The sequence below is a fragment of the Lates calcarifer genome, linkage group LG19, assembly GCF_001640805.2.
Source record: "Lates calcarifer isolate ASB-BC8 linkage group LG19, TLL_Latcal_v3, whole genome shotgun sequence".
Lineage (NCBI taxonomy): Eukaryota > Metazoa > Chordata > Actinopteri > Centropomidae > Lates > Lates calcarifer.
In genome coordinates this window covers 11,861,731-11,877,532 of record NC_066851.1, presented here as the reverse complement: position 1 = coordinate 11,877,532, position 15,802 = coordinate 11,861,731, and the positions used below count along the sequence as shown (strand labels likewise).

At 42.2% G+C, this 15,802-nt stretch overlaps 2 protein-coding genes across 4 annotated transcripts; one reads left to right on the top strand and one right to left on the bottom strand.

Moving 5' to 3' along the window:
* The first annotated feature begins 1,362 nt into the window (after window positions 1-1,362).
* On the top strand, window positions 1,363-5,958 carry dhrs7 (dehydrogenase/reductase (SDR family) member 7). Its single transcript, XM_018690028.2, has 7 exons — window positions 1,363-1,577; window positions 2,649-2,801; window positions 3,095-3,201; window positions 3,492-3,731; window positions 3,993-4,115; window positions 4,232-4,447; window positions 5,645-5,958. Exons 1-7 carry the CDS (start codon window positions 1,448-1,450, stop codon window positions 5,684-5,686), a joined length of 1,011 nt encoding a protein of 336 aa, XP_018545544.1. The 5' UTR covers window positions 1,363-1,447; the 3' UTR covers window positions 5,687-5,958.
* Window positions 5,959-6,004: 46 nt separating this feature from the next.
* pcnx4 (pecanex 4) lies at window positions 6,005-14,587 on the bottom strand. 3 transcript variants are annotated; one of them, XM_018690022.2, is made up of 11 exons: window positions 14,439-14,587; window positions 12,751-13,541; window positions 12,469-12,648; window positions 11,606-12,144; window positions 11,376-11,476; window positions 10,966-11,088; window positions 10,345-10,705; window positions 8,714-8,817; window positions 7,525-8,630; window positions 7,228-7,414; window positions 6,005-7,047 (listed from the first exon to the last, which is right to left on the bottom strand). In XM_018690022.2, the coding sequence occupies exons 2-11, from the start codon at window positions 13,446-13,448 to the stop codon at window positions 6,796-6,798; spliced, it is 3,651 nt and encodes a 1,216-aa protein (XP_018545538.1). In that variant the 5' UTR covers window positions 13,449-13,541; window positions 14,439-14,587; the 3' UTR covers window positions 6,005-6,795. The 3 variants fall into 3 exon arrangements, with proteins under 3 accessions (XP_018545538.1, XP_018545537.1, XP_018545539.1); XM_018690021.2 differs by having other exon boundaries at window positions 12,751-13,525; XM_018690023.2 differs by having other exon boundaries at window positions 12,751-13,521; window positions 14,439-14,585.
* Window positions 14,588-15,802: the final 1,215 nt, after the last annotated feature.

The window sequence follows — 15,802 nt, the reverse complement described above, 5'->3', positions numbered from 1 at the left end:
GTCTGTGTTTTGATTGGGCTGAGTTTACACTTGGGATGGATTCAAGGCATTCAAACGTTTATTTGTCTCATACACAAGTGATGTAGAATCTAATGCCATGTGGCGTGGTCTGTGGTTTGTGCTGTAAAACTACTGTTAAAAAAAGTGCAAGGCAAAGTGCAGACAAATACAAAAGGATTATATAAATGTAAATATTGCATTCCAGCTGGTAGAATAATTTTTCTGTCTCATTCATCTGTTTGTTATTAAAACCCTAACAAGCAGGGCCATATCGAGGATTTCAGGAATTCTGAGGTCATGAGTCCAAGTGAGTTCAAGATTCTTAGGCATGTTTATTTATTCTTTGATCTAATATTTCCTGATTAGAAGATGCATCTAACTTTAAAGTAGAGGACATGATCTAGATGACAGTTGTAGCATAATGTATGCTAACAAGCAATGTCATTAATGACTATGCTAATTTGTAGTGTTCAGAATTAGATAATGATGAACATGTATATATCTCTATTTCACAATCCAGAGTAGAATTAATGACAATGACAAATTAGTAAGGCACACCTCGCAGTAGAGGCTTACATGAATCAACTTCACGGTCTAAAATAATAACCAGAGAAAATTCAAATTTGAAATAGATACACGACCTGTTCCACCAACAAAAGCGAGTCTACAGTATATCCTTGATGCTATGAAACACTTTCAAATGGTGAATAATATGAGACAACCAGCACTTATTGTTTTAAAGTCTCATGTAATGATAATGATTCTACTGTAGAACAATCTGTACCTCTTCTAATAGAGCTCAGTGTCACAGTCAACATTTTTAGCTTCTCCTGTTCATTCTCTGTTGAGTTGTGTATTTTTGCCACATTAGGGGCCCCGGACAAATTTTTCCATGGATGCTTTGAATACTGCACATTTTAACATGGTGAGCATCAGCTGGCCTTATATTGCATTTTTTATCTCTGTTCTGAAAGAGAATTTAGTTTTGAAACAATTATCAGTTTTAGAGAACCAGCAAGTTTCTGTGTAAATGTTGTGGTTGAATTTCATTATTGCGAAAAGCGGAAATTCACCACAGACAGTTTCTGCAACCTCAAGAGTGCAGGGAGAATGAACACTATTATCCATAAAATTAAAAACAGATAAAGAAGAGAATTTTTATCCTACCAAAAAAATTCTTAAGTTGTTGATAACCTTCTGGATAACCTTTGATACCATTTTCATTCTTAGTTGATCAAAGTAAAAATGGTAACACTTCGTCCACTATACTAACATTAGTATATCGCTGTATTCTGCGTGGACGTCCTAAATTTCTGTAGCTGATTAGCGCCGAACTTTAATTTTGAAAATATGAAAGCGGAAGTGACACTATATCCGTCAGTACGGTCGGTAGTAGTTTTTTGGTTGCAGTTTATTTACAGTAGTGTAGCTCATTCATTTCGCACAAATGGACTTATGCATTGTGTCCGCGTTGTGGTGCTTTATACCGCTTTATTTACTCATTCACTTCATGTTTTTCATTTTCGCGGATGCAGACTTCACTCTGTTGTGGGCTAGTGTGATAGGACAAAGGCCAGGTCAGTTCACCAAACCTGTGCTTGTGTCTAGTATTTGACCCGTTTCTTATTCACAAACAAGACAATGTATCTGTTTTAAGAAAACATGGGGACATCCAGCGATAACGGGTCTACTCACCTATTAGCCCTCCCTGTATATATGGACAGTGTAAACCGTTAAACAGCCGTTGGACAATAATTAGCTAGCTTGTCACCTTTGATCTGTCTCACTTGATGTTCCTCTGAACTCCTCCAATATCATATTCCACTTTTTATGTGTTTTATTAACTATTTCACTATTGTCAAAATACATAAATAGTATAAGCAAAATATATGTAAATACTAAAAATTAAAGTACTCATCAATCACATTGCACCACTGCATTAATGTGCAGACGGATGGTAACAGTGGTGCTAGTTCAATGTTTTGTGTGTAAAATATTAATCTTACAAAGTAACTAGCTCTATGAAAATGAATTTTGTCACTTTTGTTCTATTCTGAAATGCAGTGGAGTAAAAATATAAAGTAGTATCTAAGGGAAGTACCCCAAATATCGTACACAAATTCAATGCATACTTTACAACACTGTCAAGAAAAACACCCCACTTGTTTTTTTTTTTTTAAAAGGTCCATTGTTATGATAGTTTTGTTGTGAGTGGATGTAAATAGCATTTAATAGTATGATTATTACTACTATATTGATATAGTAGCTAGTCAAAATGAAGCAAATTGCAGCTAGTTTTTTTTGCTGTTGTTTAGCTAGTTTTCATACTGTAGTTGAAGCTATAACATTACATGTATTTTATCATCATATCTTTTGTATTTAAGGTCTTAAGCTTAAAGTAGTCATTAAATAAATGTTTAAGAGCAAAACCAGCAATGTTTTGCTCTTAAATGCAAAAACAAACACACCAAAAATACTCAAGCTGCCCCAAAATCATATTAAAGTGTCATGCTTGAGGGAATGTACTTTACACTGGCCAGGCCATACATTCTCCACTGTATTGCATCCTAGTGAGCCTGCGTAATGACATACAAAATAAATGTTTGTTTCTATATGAAATACCGAGAGTTGTTTTTTGCGTTGAGCAGAGACCAAGCTGAAAGGACTGGTGGTGTGGGTCACCGGAGCGTCCTCTGGCATCGGAGAGGAGCTGGCCTACCAGTTGGCAAAGTGTGGGTCACGTCTCATCTTGTCTGCTCGACGTGAGGATGAGCTAAATAGGGTGAAACGTCAGTGTTTAGGTGAGAAAACTCTAATTAATATTTTTTGACAAGTTACCGGAGGATTTGAATAAAAGAAAGCCGACTTAAAATTCACAAATACTTCAGCTCTTTAGCAACACTGCAGTATAACGCAGTAAAATATTGATAAAACTTTGCCATAAGTCTTTTCTTTTTTCTTTCAGTTAGCCCCCATTATTGAACCAACAATAAACTGTATAGTGGTTTTGGTGCCTCATCTGAGTTTGTTTAATTTTCATTCAGTCTAACTCATCTGTGACCAGCTGAAATCATTTCATCATTTATTCTCCTAGATAACTCCAGCCTCCAGGATGAAGATATTCTTGTTCTTCCACTTGATTTGTTAAAGAGGAAATCACATGAGGAAAAAACAAAAGCAGCAATCCAATACTTTGGACATGTAAGGCAACTGCAATGGCTTATTTATAATACAATCCATTTTCATTGTTTCATTTCCAGCAAGAACATTTCTATTTGAGTTACTGGTTTTTAGTGACATAACAGATGTTGTGTTCAATTCATAACAATTTCTCTTTACTTTGCTGTTGTCTTTTCATTACACCACGTACAGATGTAACTATGACAAAGCCAAATTATTCTGTCCATTCATTGTAAAGTAAAAGAAATTATACTTCAAATCACGCTGTTTTCCTCGTCTCTGGTTCAGTCCACTTATCCGTGCCTTTTCAGATTGATATCCTAATTAACAATGGTGGCCGGAGCCAGCGCTCTCTGTGCTTGGAGACCAGCGTTGATGTGTACCAGGCTTTGATGGAGCTCAACTTCCTGGGTACGGTCTCCATCACCAAGCAGGTGCTGCCTCACATGACGCAGCGAGGAACTGGGAGCATTGTGGCTGTCAGCAGCGTGGTTGGCCTCGCCGGGGCGCCCCTGGCAACAGGATACTCTGCCAGCAAACATGCTCTTCAGGTGAAGGGAATACAGATAGCAATTAATGGCTTTCTGGTTTTCTCTTATTTTTATTTTATTCTAGTTTGATTTACTTAATGCCAGCTTGTGTAGAAAAGTGAATAGTCACTGTGCTCTGTGGCTTCAACTGTGTTACAGAGAAAGCTCATCTGGATCTACTTTACTTTGTAGTACTTCAGTTTATGAAATATTTAGCTTTACAAGTGATGGCCTTGTCTGGACCAAGGAACATTCTGTTGATAGTTACTTCATTGTCAACAGGGTTTCTTTAATTCCCTTCGAACTGAGCTGACTGACTATCCAAACATCCTCATCAGCACAGTGTGTCCAGGGCCTGTGCAGTCACAGATTGTCCACAATGCCTTCACAGAGGAGCTGAACAAGGTACTGCTTTTTGTTTGTTAATATAAGACATAAAAATCCTGCATTGTACCTGTATTTGATATGTGGCTATTTCAGTAGTTTGTTTTCAGTGGCCCCTTTTCCTTCCATTACCTCAGCCTGTAGCCACAGCTGGTAACCAGGAACACAAGATGCCAACAAGTCGCTGTGTGCGTTTAATGCTGGTGGGAATTGCCAATGGTGTCAAGGAAATGTGGATCGCACAGCAGCCCTTCCTCCTGTTCTACTACGCCTGGCAGTACACTCCCACTTTTGCCTGGTTCATCACCAACGTGTTAGGCAGGAAAAGGGTGCAGAATTTCAAAGCTGGTCTGGTAGGTATATAATAATGTCCTTATGAGAGATCAAGTACAAAATTATTATAATGCAGATTCAATCAAAAAATAGGCTTACTGTCACCATTTTTTTTTTTTTACCAAATACCTGTCATAACACAATGTTTTCTCGTCTGTCGGCATGAAAGCAATTAAGTGAATTTCCCAAACTGTTCCTTAAAACTTGGGTGGAGCTATCCTGGGAGTCTGCTGAAGTCACTTAACTCCACATATTTAAAGGAATCGTAAATTTGGCCCACCTCAGCAGCTGCAACAACACAGGAGAGACGGAGCCACATGCTCACACAGTCACAGGAAGAGATTTAATCAGCCAAAAACAAGTGGAAACTTCTGTTTGGGTGTGCCACTGGTGTGGAAGACCTTTAAAATCATTCCCTGTACTACTGCAAAATATTTTTTTATGTTGAAGATGTATGTACACCTGGTCAAAGGCTCACTTTATTTTACAGAAAGTGCTCACATGTGACAGGACCAGTTTGTTGTCTCTGTATGCCCGGCCTCGCTGTCGCTCTCTGTAAGGTCGACCTTGCTCCATTTGAACTGGGACCGGGGGATTCTCAGTGTGTGAACGGACTGAAAGTACTTGGAAAAAGCGGAACGTGGCAGACACAAAGCAGAGCTGTCTCTTAACAGCTGGGGGGGCCTCAGCTGTTGCTGACCTTGCTTGAGTCTAATAAGAAGACGGTGGCCAGGGTATGACAGTGAGCATGACTACATCCCCGCGGTGCTGACTGACTGACTGACTGACTGACCAGTGCGTCTGGTGGCCTCTGCTGGACAGTGACAGCTGAGGGCCATGCAGAAAGGTCATGTTCCAACTGGCCATATATCAGAGCGTCACATGCTCATGCTTCAGTAGGGTCTGTGAGGTATCTTTTTAAGATGAAAAATACCACCCCCCACACACACCCCCAAAAAAAACCCAAACTTGCTGTTTGGACTTTCTGAAAGTTAGCAAAATTGAAACAGTATTACTTAACAGTAAAATCCCTGCAGTTAAAGCAATGTCAGGGTCTTAACCACAACCAGCACACAATTACTCCAGATTCACAAATCTCACCAAGATGCAGAACGTTAAGAGACAATTTTCATGCTCATGTACAAATGATAAAATGATGATTTCATTCAAAGTAGTCAAACATCTGTGCTAATTGTTCACTTTTTCTTTCATTACAGGATGCAGACTCTGCATACTTCACTAAAACCAAGACCTCCTGAAAGTCTCATCCTGGAGAGCAACATGTTTCAGGGTTTTTGCCTTTGTTTAGAAGTAAAACATTGCCACGAAAGCTGCCTGAGGCATGGTAGTGTCTGACAAACATGAGTATATTTTCACAATGTTACTGTTATTTTGTAACAAGCATCTTCAGATTATGTGAACTTCTGGTACAGAGCCTACATGAATTTATAACGTGAGGGCTAACAACATGTAAGAATGATGAAGCACTTGCACTAACATTTTGATGGCTAATAAAATTCAGTTTGGATCAGTTTTCTTCCCTGGTAAGTTTGTTTAGTGAAACATTAGAAAAACTGTTTCTGCCAAGCTATTTTATTATAAGTATATACAGTTACACATATAAAAATCAACAATATGTACAAGAGACTATGGACATATTCATTTAACTCTTCATTCTAAATTGTAAACAAGTGAGTTGTAAACAAAACAATAGCACTAAACACCTTACACATACAGCAAGACATACCCAAGGCACATCCTTGATATTTTTGACAAAACATTAAAATTCTTGTCCCTTTTTTGTGGATGTGGACGCGAGATCACCTGAAAAATGTGGAATCTAAAAAGTACAATAAAACCAGAGGTATTCAGCAGGTGTCTCCTTGAGGGGAGGTGGGTAAATTTATTCACTTCTTTTTAAGCACAATCGTTAATAAACAAACCACAAAACCCATGTGCTTCCTATCAGTGGTCAGCTCTTCCAAGATACAAATATTCAAAGGGAATTTCTCCTTTTGAATGGACTGTTCTAGGAAGTAGTCCACAATGCCAGTTAAAATCTGTAAAGATTTTGCAACTTGTACAGTGGTGATACCACTGCTTCTTCTTCTGTGGTGCAGGAAATGGAGCACCAAAAAAGTCAAATTGATGTTGAATAATAATGTAAGTTCCCATACAGACATCGCTCTCTTCTGAACTCATATGAGTCGACAATTTCAAAAGTAAAACTCCAAAACTGAATGAAGTTTTCTCTTGATTTTGCTATAGTTTCCACATAAACTTCCTAATAACCGTTAACTCTGGAAACAGATGCTCTGCTGTGGGAGTACCGAGTGAAAAGCACCGTCTTCAGAGTATGCTCTCATGCTCAGAGGCAGGGGAAGTGAAGGGGGGCTGAGGAGTAAATGGGGTATCCTAAAGGGGGATCAGCTGCCTGAACAGTTAAGTTTCTTAGCATGAAGGGATGAGCCTGAATGCTGTATCGCTCCTCATCATCATTAGTAGCGTACAGGAGCTCCCAGGAAAGGTTTGCCCACTGACCTCTTACCCCTTCTCCGTTCAGGCGGCCCACCTGCACCAGCTGCTCCTGCAGGGACAGGACTCGCCCCGTGTAGGTACCCTGTGGACAAGGACAGTCAGTCAAACAAATGTAAAAACATATTTTCAACTGACTTTGGCTCTACACCGCAATTTTAAATAACCTCAATTTTATGCCATCGCTGAATAATAACAGTCTGCAGGTAAGGTTACATTTTGTAGCTTACACAGAATGTGAACAAGGTCTGGTGAGTGTAATTACCATAGCGAGGTCATGTCCTAGAGAGAATAGGAAGGGTTTCTCCTGAAGGACACTGTCGTGCCAGCCTTTTTCTGTTACCAGGCCAATGTACCAGTCCCTTTCATATTCCTCCAAGGTGCTGAACAATTCCTCAAGGGACTCCATTGGCCCTAAGCTTGCTTGATCAAACAGTAGCTTGAAACTGAACCTGGAAGCAAACAAAAGCACAGCGGCAGAATGAAATATTAATAGTTTTTCTGATATAAATAACCTCTAGTGATCAGAAAAAACAAAATCTGGAAACTAACTAAATATTACCTGAAAGCACGAAGAGCGAGCTGGTAAAGTTCTTTACTTGAGGAGAGCCAGTCAAGTCCCTCTGTCCATGGTACATCTCCACAGTAGAGCCTGTAGACATAACTGGGGCTGGTGAAGGCTGACTCTGCCCCCAGTGAGACGAGACATGAAAGTGCGACCTGAGCGTGCAGTTCTTTCAAAGCTTCATCCTCCTTCAGGGCTTTGGTCATGTCCTCTGAGGTCTCACCCTGCACGGCGGGCCCAAAGCGCCCCAATGTAAACCGAAACCAGTCCTCGGGAAACAAAGGCCTGAGCTGCAGCAGGCGGGATGGTAGCAACGGTGCTGTCCTCCACCCTGTTGGGAGGTTGAACACCTCCGACTGAGGGCAGCTGAAGTTTAGATGAGGGAGAGAGCCGGGACTCTCTCTGAAGACCTCTGGGTTTCGACCTTTGTCTACCGCTGGCATCCCAATGCCCAGACCCAGAGGCTGCAGAGGCTGCAAGGCAGAGAGAGCCATGTTTTCAAAAAGACTGTCCATCTCCACAGAGCCTGGCAGAGAGGCCCCTGATTGCAGCGTTGTGTGTCCAGGCTGGGCCTCAGCAGTCACTAATGCCACTGTCCGCCTGGCTGGTTGAGGTCCAAATAAGTCATCCTCATCTGACCAGTCGCCAAAGGAGGTCAAGCTGGAGCTGTCCTGCCTAAACCTGAGAGAAGACACATTGGACTCCACCATGACAGCCTCAGGGGGCTGGTTGCAGGTAGTCTGAGCCAACTGGGAAGACTGGGACTTCCTGCCTCCGGCCCCTGGCCCTTCTTCACTGCTCCACAGAAATCCTTTATGCTTCTGAACGCAGTATCGAAGGAGCAACCAGACCAGCGCTTTGAGAAAGTCATCCTGAAGTTTCCTCAAGTTGTCGTGAGAGTCGATGATGCCAGAGAGCACATTTCGGGCGTCAGAGTAGACTCGAACTGCAAGAGCGGCACAAGGGGTGAGGGCGTTCCCCCAGTGCAGGTTGCACCCTTGGGTGAAGCCGAGCCGCTCGGGGCGCTCAAAGGCGGCCTCGAACACCTCATCCACCCTCCTCGCCTCTACTGTGTGGCAAGAGGTCTCCTGCAGCTCTAGACCCTGTAACAAACCACACCGCTTTATGTAAACTTCTTGCAAATGGCTGCAGTGATTTTTAACAGACAAACAGAAAGACACAATACCTTAATATTGACTGTACAGTAGCCATATCCTCTCTCCAGGATCATTATCCAAACCATACGGTCCTGAAAGCGGCCAAGAAAATGAGAGCCTGGGGCTAAAGAACCTACAAAGGGGGAGAGGATAATCAGTCATGCATCTAACATGTTAGAGATGTGACTTGTAAATTGAGGGCGATGAAGAGGGGACACACAATATATACATCATGCAACACACAAATTGCACATCCCTTTCATTTTACATCAGCTGTGCGTCCCTCTGCTGACTATGTGGATAACAGGGCTACTGGATGAGCTTCAGGGAGACGCGCACCATCACAATAGTACAGGAAGGTCATGATACTGTTTTAACTGGCTGACTGCACAGAGATCTAAATATTAAATCTCTTCTTGGCCTTAGCTTTCCATTAGTCTCTAAAAATTTACTCCTTTTACACAACACAGGCTTCTCATTTTTGGAGCCAGAAGACGGCAGACAGACGTTTATTTCAACACAGATGAACAGCAGCAGTGGCAAGGTGATGGAGGCTTTTGTTTTAAGTCGACTAGTGCTTGCTTGGCTCAAGGATAATGTCATGTCCCATAACGACATCTCAGAATAGACCCAGCCGCTACCTCATGATGGGAAGTGACACGCTGGGCAGACTCCTTTCCTGCTCACTGCTCCACAGCCCCCAGTGTGAGCAAAGCAAAAGAACACTACAAACAGCCGTTGTTAGACTCCGAGTATCAACTTAACCAGTGCTTATTCTGAATTATACATCAAAGCTACAGCACCCCAAGCACACAAAACAACAACAATAATAGTGAGTGACGACATCACCTCAGTGGTTTTACTCAGTTTTGAATCATCAGTCCATAAATAATGATTCTCTACTTGTGCTGTTTTTTTTCTTGCCCCCTCCTGATCGAGCAGCAGGACAAAATCCTAGCAGTAGCTCCGTTTGGCCTAAGAGCATTACGCGGTTAATGGTGTGGAAACATTTGGATGTAATGAATACAGATCAGAGCTTTTTTTTTTTGGGTCACTTCACAGGAAGCTCAACTGGATCATGCGAGCTCGCATTACTGCCAGCAACTCCAAAGAGCTGCTCACAACAGCATTCCTCCTACTATTAAACCATATGAGGTGATGCCTCAGTGCTCTTTGATCGGCATACAGTCCCTATTTGACCCATAGGAGGGTTCAGTCACTACAATCATAGAACAAGTCAAGACACCCTGGGAAAAAAACAAAAAAAACAACTGGTGTGTGCAAAAAATTTGAGCCACACTGACCAGTATCAGATTTCACTTCTAGTTTATTTATTATTATTTTTTGTTTTAATTTGTATTGTTTTCTTAATTGTGTTTTATTTATTTATTTTTTAATATTATCTTATTTATATGTTTTATTTATCGTTCTGAAAGTTTTGATTAATCCAACTAACGAGCTAATGATTTTTTTAAATTATCAATTCCAATTATAAATCAATAATTGTAATTTTTGTGACAGTACCAAACAATTAAGCTATTAATTAATTACCTGGCTTCATAAATGCTAAAATAGTAACCGTTGTTTACTTCAACATTTGAGAGAAGTTAAGAAAGCAAGACAACGCAGACAGGGGAGATATCAAGCATGCACAACTAACCCAGTGACCCTCTTGCAAAGGCTGCTCTCAGAGCTGAGGCCAGACTTCCGCTCATCTGCTGGTAGAAGATGGAGTCTGGGCAGGGACAGGCGGTCCCTACAGGCCCTGGCCAACTGCGCTGAGGCCTGGGGAACCCTACTAGGAAGATGGGCAGGGTGAAGAGTGGCAGTAGAGGGGCAGAGAGCAAGGCAGACAGAGTCACCACCGCCAGCAGCAGCGGGCATAGAGAGGCATTCAGAGCCAAGAGAGTTCCAGCCGACTGACGTCGCTGCTTCTTCTCTGTCCAAGATGTCACCAACACAGTCAGGGTGAACTTTAGCTTGGCCAGGAACTGGGTCAGTCTGTCAATCAGGAGGCCCACCTGGATCAGACACACACAGGCAAACATGACGAGCACTGATCTATTAAACCACCATCAGGTCTTATCAGCTGATGTCTGTGAAGCATACAGAGGTAATGTCGAGAAATAGTATCCTGTGCATAGCATGATCTGTAAACAGAACAGTGTGCAGTGGTGTAAAATGTGTGTGATGTGTAAATTTAGGTCAGATTTAAGCAAGTGAAGGTATGATATAACATATGGGGTAGAAGCAATAAGGGAGAAATGAATTTGGATCTCACCAGAAGAAGCTGAACTCCAGTTCCTAGGTTGTCCCACCCTGGCAGCATGCTGCTTCCAGCTGCAAGCCGCACCAAGACCACCACCACCATTTGGAGCAGAGCATCCTCTGAGCTCTGCCACACCTGCACAGAGCATCCACTATGCTGAGCATGACAGGCACAAAACTCAAGAGAACAGTACTCAGGAATTTATCATAGTTTATTTTGAATTTTAAAAAAATGTGAAGAGGACAAAAGGACATGTTTTTAAATGGTTATACTTTTCAGTTTTTTTTTTTTTTTAGAAACAAAGACCTGTTATCTGTTCTGGTCCTATTAAAAATCTATCTGGGGTTACTTTTAAAAAGAATATAGTTCATATTTTCTGCAAGTTAAGTTGAGACTATGGGCAACTGTGAGCATGTACGTACCACTCTAAAAGCTCGTGTGAATCCCACACTGAGAGAAGCCCTGTGGAGCTGCTGCAGAGATTTGTCCATAGACAGGAAAGCAATCATTGCAAATGGAGACACTATGAAGTGAAACACACAGTGGTACTGGGTCAAAAACACATTCCTATACAGAGCACTGGTGTTTCCACACCTGAGAGAGATGTTAAGATTGAAACATCAGATCAGAACACACATTATAACAATCTCACCAAAATAAAGAAGGACTCTTCTGATTGCTGCAGCAATGTATAATCCTCTGTTCCTCTGCTTGAAAGTCTGTACACTGGACATCCCTTTAGGGTACAGGGGATTGAGGAACACCCCTCCAAACACATAGGCCCCCTGGATTTCTCTGAGAGCCCAGCAAAGGCAGAAGAGTATGAGGAGTAGGTAGCTGACAGGAGCCTGGGGTCCCATAACCAAGCTCTGGGACTGAGCTGAACCGAGGAAGTGATGCAACAGTCCAGCCTCTGCCATCGCCACCAGTAGCAGGCTCAAATATAGCAGCAGCTCCCTGCAGCCCAGATTCCAGCCAAAAGAACTGGGAGGAGGAGGTGGCGACCCCCCTCTGTGAAATCCACGGTCCCTGAAGGACGCCCTGGGACTTCTGCAGAGTGTACCAACCTGGCTGAGGTCCAGGCTCAGCAGAAATCCCGTAGAGATGGAGAAGAGAACCACACCCAGTGTTGACGGGATGAAGTAATTACACACAGCTACGCCGGCGGATACACCAAACATCAACAGCAGCCTGTGGGACAGTATACACGCAAAAAGTCAGGACTGATGAGGCACAGGCTACTGACATACTTGTCACTTCAGTAGGACTGTTACAGTCTGGTCAGGACTGGTTTCTCACATAACATGAGCAGGATATGACTACACAGAAAACATGTTTTGCTCACACTGAAGTTTGAAGACAGATAATATATACTGTAACATAAAGAATGTGCATGTTTTTAAAGGGAAATTTTAGGCATACCAAAACGTTATTTGATTTGTCAATACCGATGGAAACCTGTTAATAATAGCTACAATTCAAATTTTGCATAAGGCCTGTTGTTCTTGTATGTACCTGAGGTTGCTAGACATGGGCGAGCCTCCTAAGCCAAACACAAGAGCCTGCTCCATGCCCCAGAGGAGCAGGGCATCCAGGGGAGGCAGTATACCTAGTGCCCACAACAGAGGTAGGAAGAGGAACAGCACATGGAGAACCTGGCTGGCCAGCTGAAGTTCAGGGACAGGCCCTGAGAACCTAAATCACAGCAAGATGTAGAGATTCATTATGACAACAGGCATTGTAAAATAAAGCAGAGGACTTCTCAGTTAATCAGACAACTGTGTTGCTTCCACTCACCTATCAGCCAAGTCCACGGCGATGAAAATAAAAATGTACAGGGGCCGGGTGAGTGGGGTGATCTCATAAGTGTCCTGTGCCTGGAAAGTTGCCGTCTCTGTGGCCGTATTTATAATGAGGGAATACTCAGCTATACACAGTGTCACCCAACTCAAGACAAAGACTACCAGAGATACACCGATGCTGCCATAGAGAGCAGTCAGTCTGCCAAGGAACACATACCATGTTCCAAAGCCACAGAGCACCCCAGCTAGTACTGTATGCAACACCACATTGAGCCCAAACCTCTTCCCAGGGGCAATGAATCGGACTGTCTCTGGGCTGACACAGTGGGTGAATTCTACTTCCTCTTCATCAACTAGGATGTTGGGCGCACCAAGTCTTTCCACTGTGCCGCTTCTGCGAGCAGCATACAGTGCCAGGGCCTGGACACCCGCTGCAGCCCCGAACATAAGCATACCAGAGAGCACTGCGGCGTGGAGCTCCTGAAGCAGCTGCAGCTGACAGAGCAGAGTACCAATACCCCCAAAAAGCCATGGTGTCAAGAACAAGACTGCCTGATTAACATAGACGTACGGTGGGGCACAGTAGCCCAACTTGAAGCGTGGACCCCCCAACACCGTCTGGGGGAAGCGCTTCCAGAAGAACTCTTGCTTGTACTCATTAAGAAGGGGCACATCTGGCCCCATTCTGACCATTCCCAAAGGGGTGGTAGGTCATCTCCATGTAGCTGAAGGAGGGTTTCCATTCATCGTCCTAGACACAATGAAGCTGTCTGGAATGAAGCACACCTTTAATTAGGCAAAGGAGAAATGATTATTATCAAGCACAGTAGAGATACACTAATACAATTACTGTCATTGTCACGCAGCAGTGGCCCCAGTCTGTGCCTCTCATGTAGTAACATTATACAGACTGGGTTAAGTCAGAAGTAACTACTACAAGTTATAAAGTGCAATATATTGTCCACTATTTTTACTCTCTGTATTTGGATGATCTTATAATTTCTGAGAACATCTGTTGACCCAGGGGAAAGGTCACTTTTTTCAACTGTAATACCATAATCAGAATAATTTAAAAGCCATTCATTCACAAGAGGGCAGACATGTCTGAAAAGCCTGACCCCTTTGGCACACAGAATCTCTTAATCAATTGCAGTGACAATAACTGGATGTCGGTCGCATTAAAAGACAAAGACATGCCGTCAACAGGGCATCCCTACAACTCACACTGAGTGAACTGATATGTTGGAACAGGTAACATCTTAGCGTATACAGCGAAACTCATTTAAGAGAAGTATTGCTGACAAAAGCACCATGAATCACCCTCGGGTTATGATATATGACACAAAAAGAGAAACAAGACAGGAGCAACAGCTACTGAGTTGCCATGAAAACACAACACACAAGCAGAAGCTTGAGGATGCGCTAACGTGGGCTAACCTGTTCAAGCTAGTAGCCGGTCATTTCGAGTCTCACCTAATATCAGCAAACCAGGTAATTAGCAAAAAATTAATTGTTTTCTGGACTGAGGCGGTTCTTGTCTCTTTACCTTAGCTAGCTCTGTTATTGTTAGCTAGCAATGCCAGCAAGTCTTTGCAGCTTGACAATCCGTTAGCTTGCTATTACTAACAGGTAAATAACAGCATGCTAGCAACCGTCAGTGTCACTGGTGTGAGATAAACTTACCGTCAACAGCAGAACAGCCGACTGCAGCTTCGCTTTGTGTAATATTTGACGGTATAGGTAGTGTTGTGCGGAAATCGCCAGCACCAACATTAGCCGTTAGCTAGCCGCTAGAAAGCCAAGCAACATCCGCATGATACACAGATTGATTGTAACCAATAGGAGTGAAGACAAGAGAAGAGCGAGTCCTCTGATTGGCTTGTATCGTATAAACCCCGTCTCTTGCACATCCAAGTCCGCCCCTTCAACACCTAAACGCACACACGTTATTAATGATAAAAAAGAGAACAAAAATTCAATTTTGTTGTGTCTTCTGGATAAGGTGACGCTGTTTTACACCGTTGCTTTGCAGCAATATGCACAAAAAACAACTGAGTAAGCACAGAAAACAATTGGGTTTACTTACCATTTAAAAAAGATTCATTTAAGTGCTATAACTTTAAACATGAACGATGATTAATGACTGTACAATTGTCCATTCATTTATATTTTTTACATATAAATCAGTGCTGTCAGTGACATTTAAACCAGGACACTTTGACTGTCAGTGCTCGTATGAGTAGGAATTAAATTCAACTGTACCAACCAAACTAGACTGATGTTGTATAAAAACTACACTGATACAGAGTCTTTGCAATTGTAATTACATCAAAAGACACATTCCAAGGGGTTGTTTACTCTTCTTTCCCTAAACAATTTTCAACTTGGCACTTCCCAGTATCTTTAAATCCTGGAATCTAATGCGCTTTGTCGACCCCAAAAACTGACATAGGATTAGGAATATTAATATTACATTCTAAATCCTTGTTATCATGTTCTTAATACAAAAAGCGCAAATCCTACAAGTATTTTATTATTTCAATATAATGAAAGTGATTGCGTTTGCCTTTCTGAAATGCTGATATACTTAGAAAGAAAGAGGGCAAAAAGGAGGATCATGAAGTGATCAACTAAAAAGGGCCACAATATCAACACAAAGAAAGATAATAATCTGGAGCAAAGGAGATTAAATTGTTGTTGTTGTTGTTATTCTTCACTGGGGCTGAGGGGATAATGGTGGGCAGGAGGTTGTGTTTCCTTGTTATCTTGAAAAGCAATTTCTTCTCTGTGTAGGACACAATAAACCATAACAACGGAAAGGGCTGTCAGTCACGACAGCATGTATTGCACCCCGTAATCCCCCCATAGCACCGCTTATTTAAAATCATTGCTCCACTTTTGTTACAGCTGCCTGATGAAGAATGTCTACTTGAATTAAGACATAAGAGTCATTAATGCAAATATCATGAAATAAAAAAGGCTGATACCAAATTGGCCTATCTACAAAAAGCAGACCATCTAACAGTCCTCTGAAAATTGATTCCTGT

What these genes read in the sequence shown, in the direction of transcription:
- dhrs7 (XM_018690028.2), top strand. Translation starts at nt 1,448, where the DNA reads ATGGACTTATGCATTGTGTCCGCGTTGTGGTGCTTTATACCGCTTTAT. An exon ending in TGTGATAGGACAAAGGCCAG is followed by an intron (nt 1,578 to 2,648) that starts GTCAGTTCACCA and finishes TGCGTTGAGCAG; the next exon opens with AGACCAAGCTGAAAGGACTG. An exon ending in AGAATTTCAAAGCTGGTCTG is followed by an intron (nt 4,448 to 5,644) that starts GTAGGTATATAA and finishes CTTTCATTACAG; the next exon opens with GATGCAGACTCTGCATACTT.
- pcnx4 (XM_018690022.2), bottom strand. Translation starts at nt 13,448, where the DNA reads ATGGTCAGAATGGGGCCAGATGTGCCCCTTCTTAATGAGTACAAGCAA. An exon ending in GCCGTGGACTTGGCTGATAG is followed by an intron (nt 12,649 to 12,750) that starts GTGAGTGGAAGC and finishes GCTGTGATTTAG; the next exon opens with GTTCTCAGGGCCTGTCCCTG. An exon ending in ACTGTACAGTCAATATTAAG is followed by an intron (nt 8,631 to 8,713) that starts GTATTGTGTCTT and finishes GGTTTGTTACAG; the next exon opens with GGTCTAGAGCTGCAGGAGAC.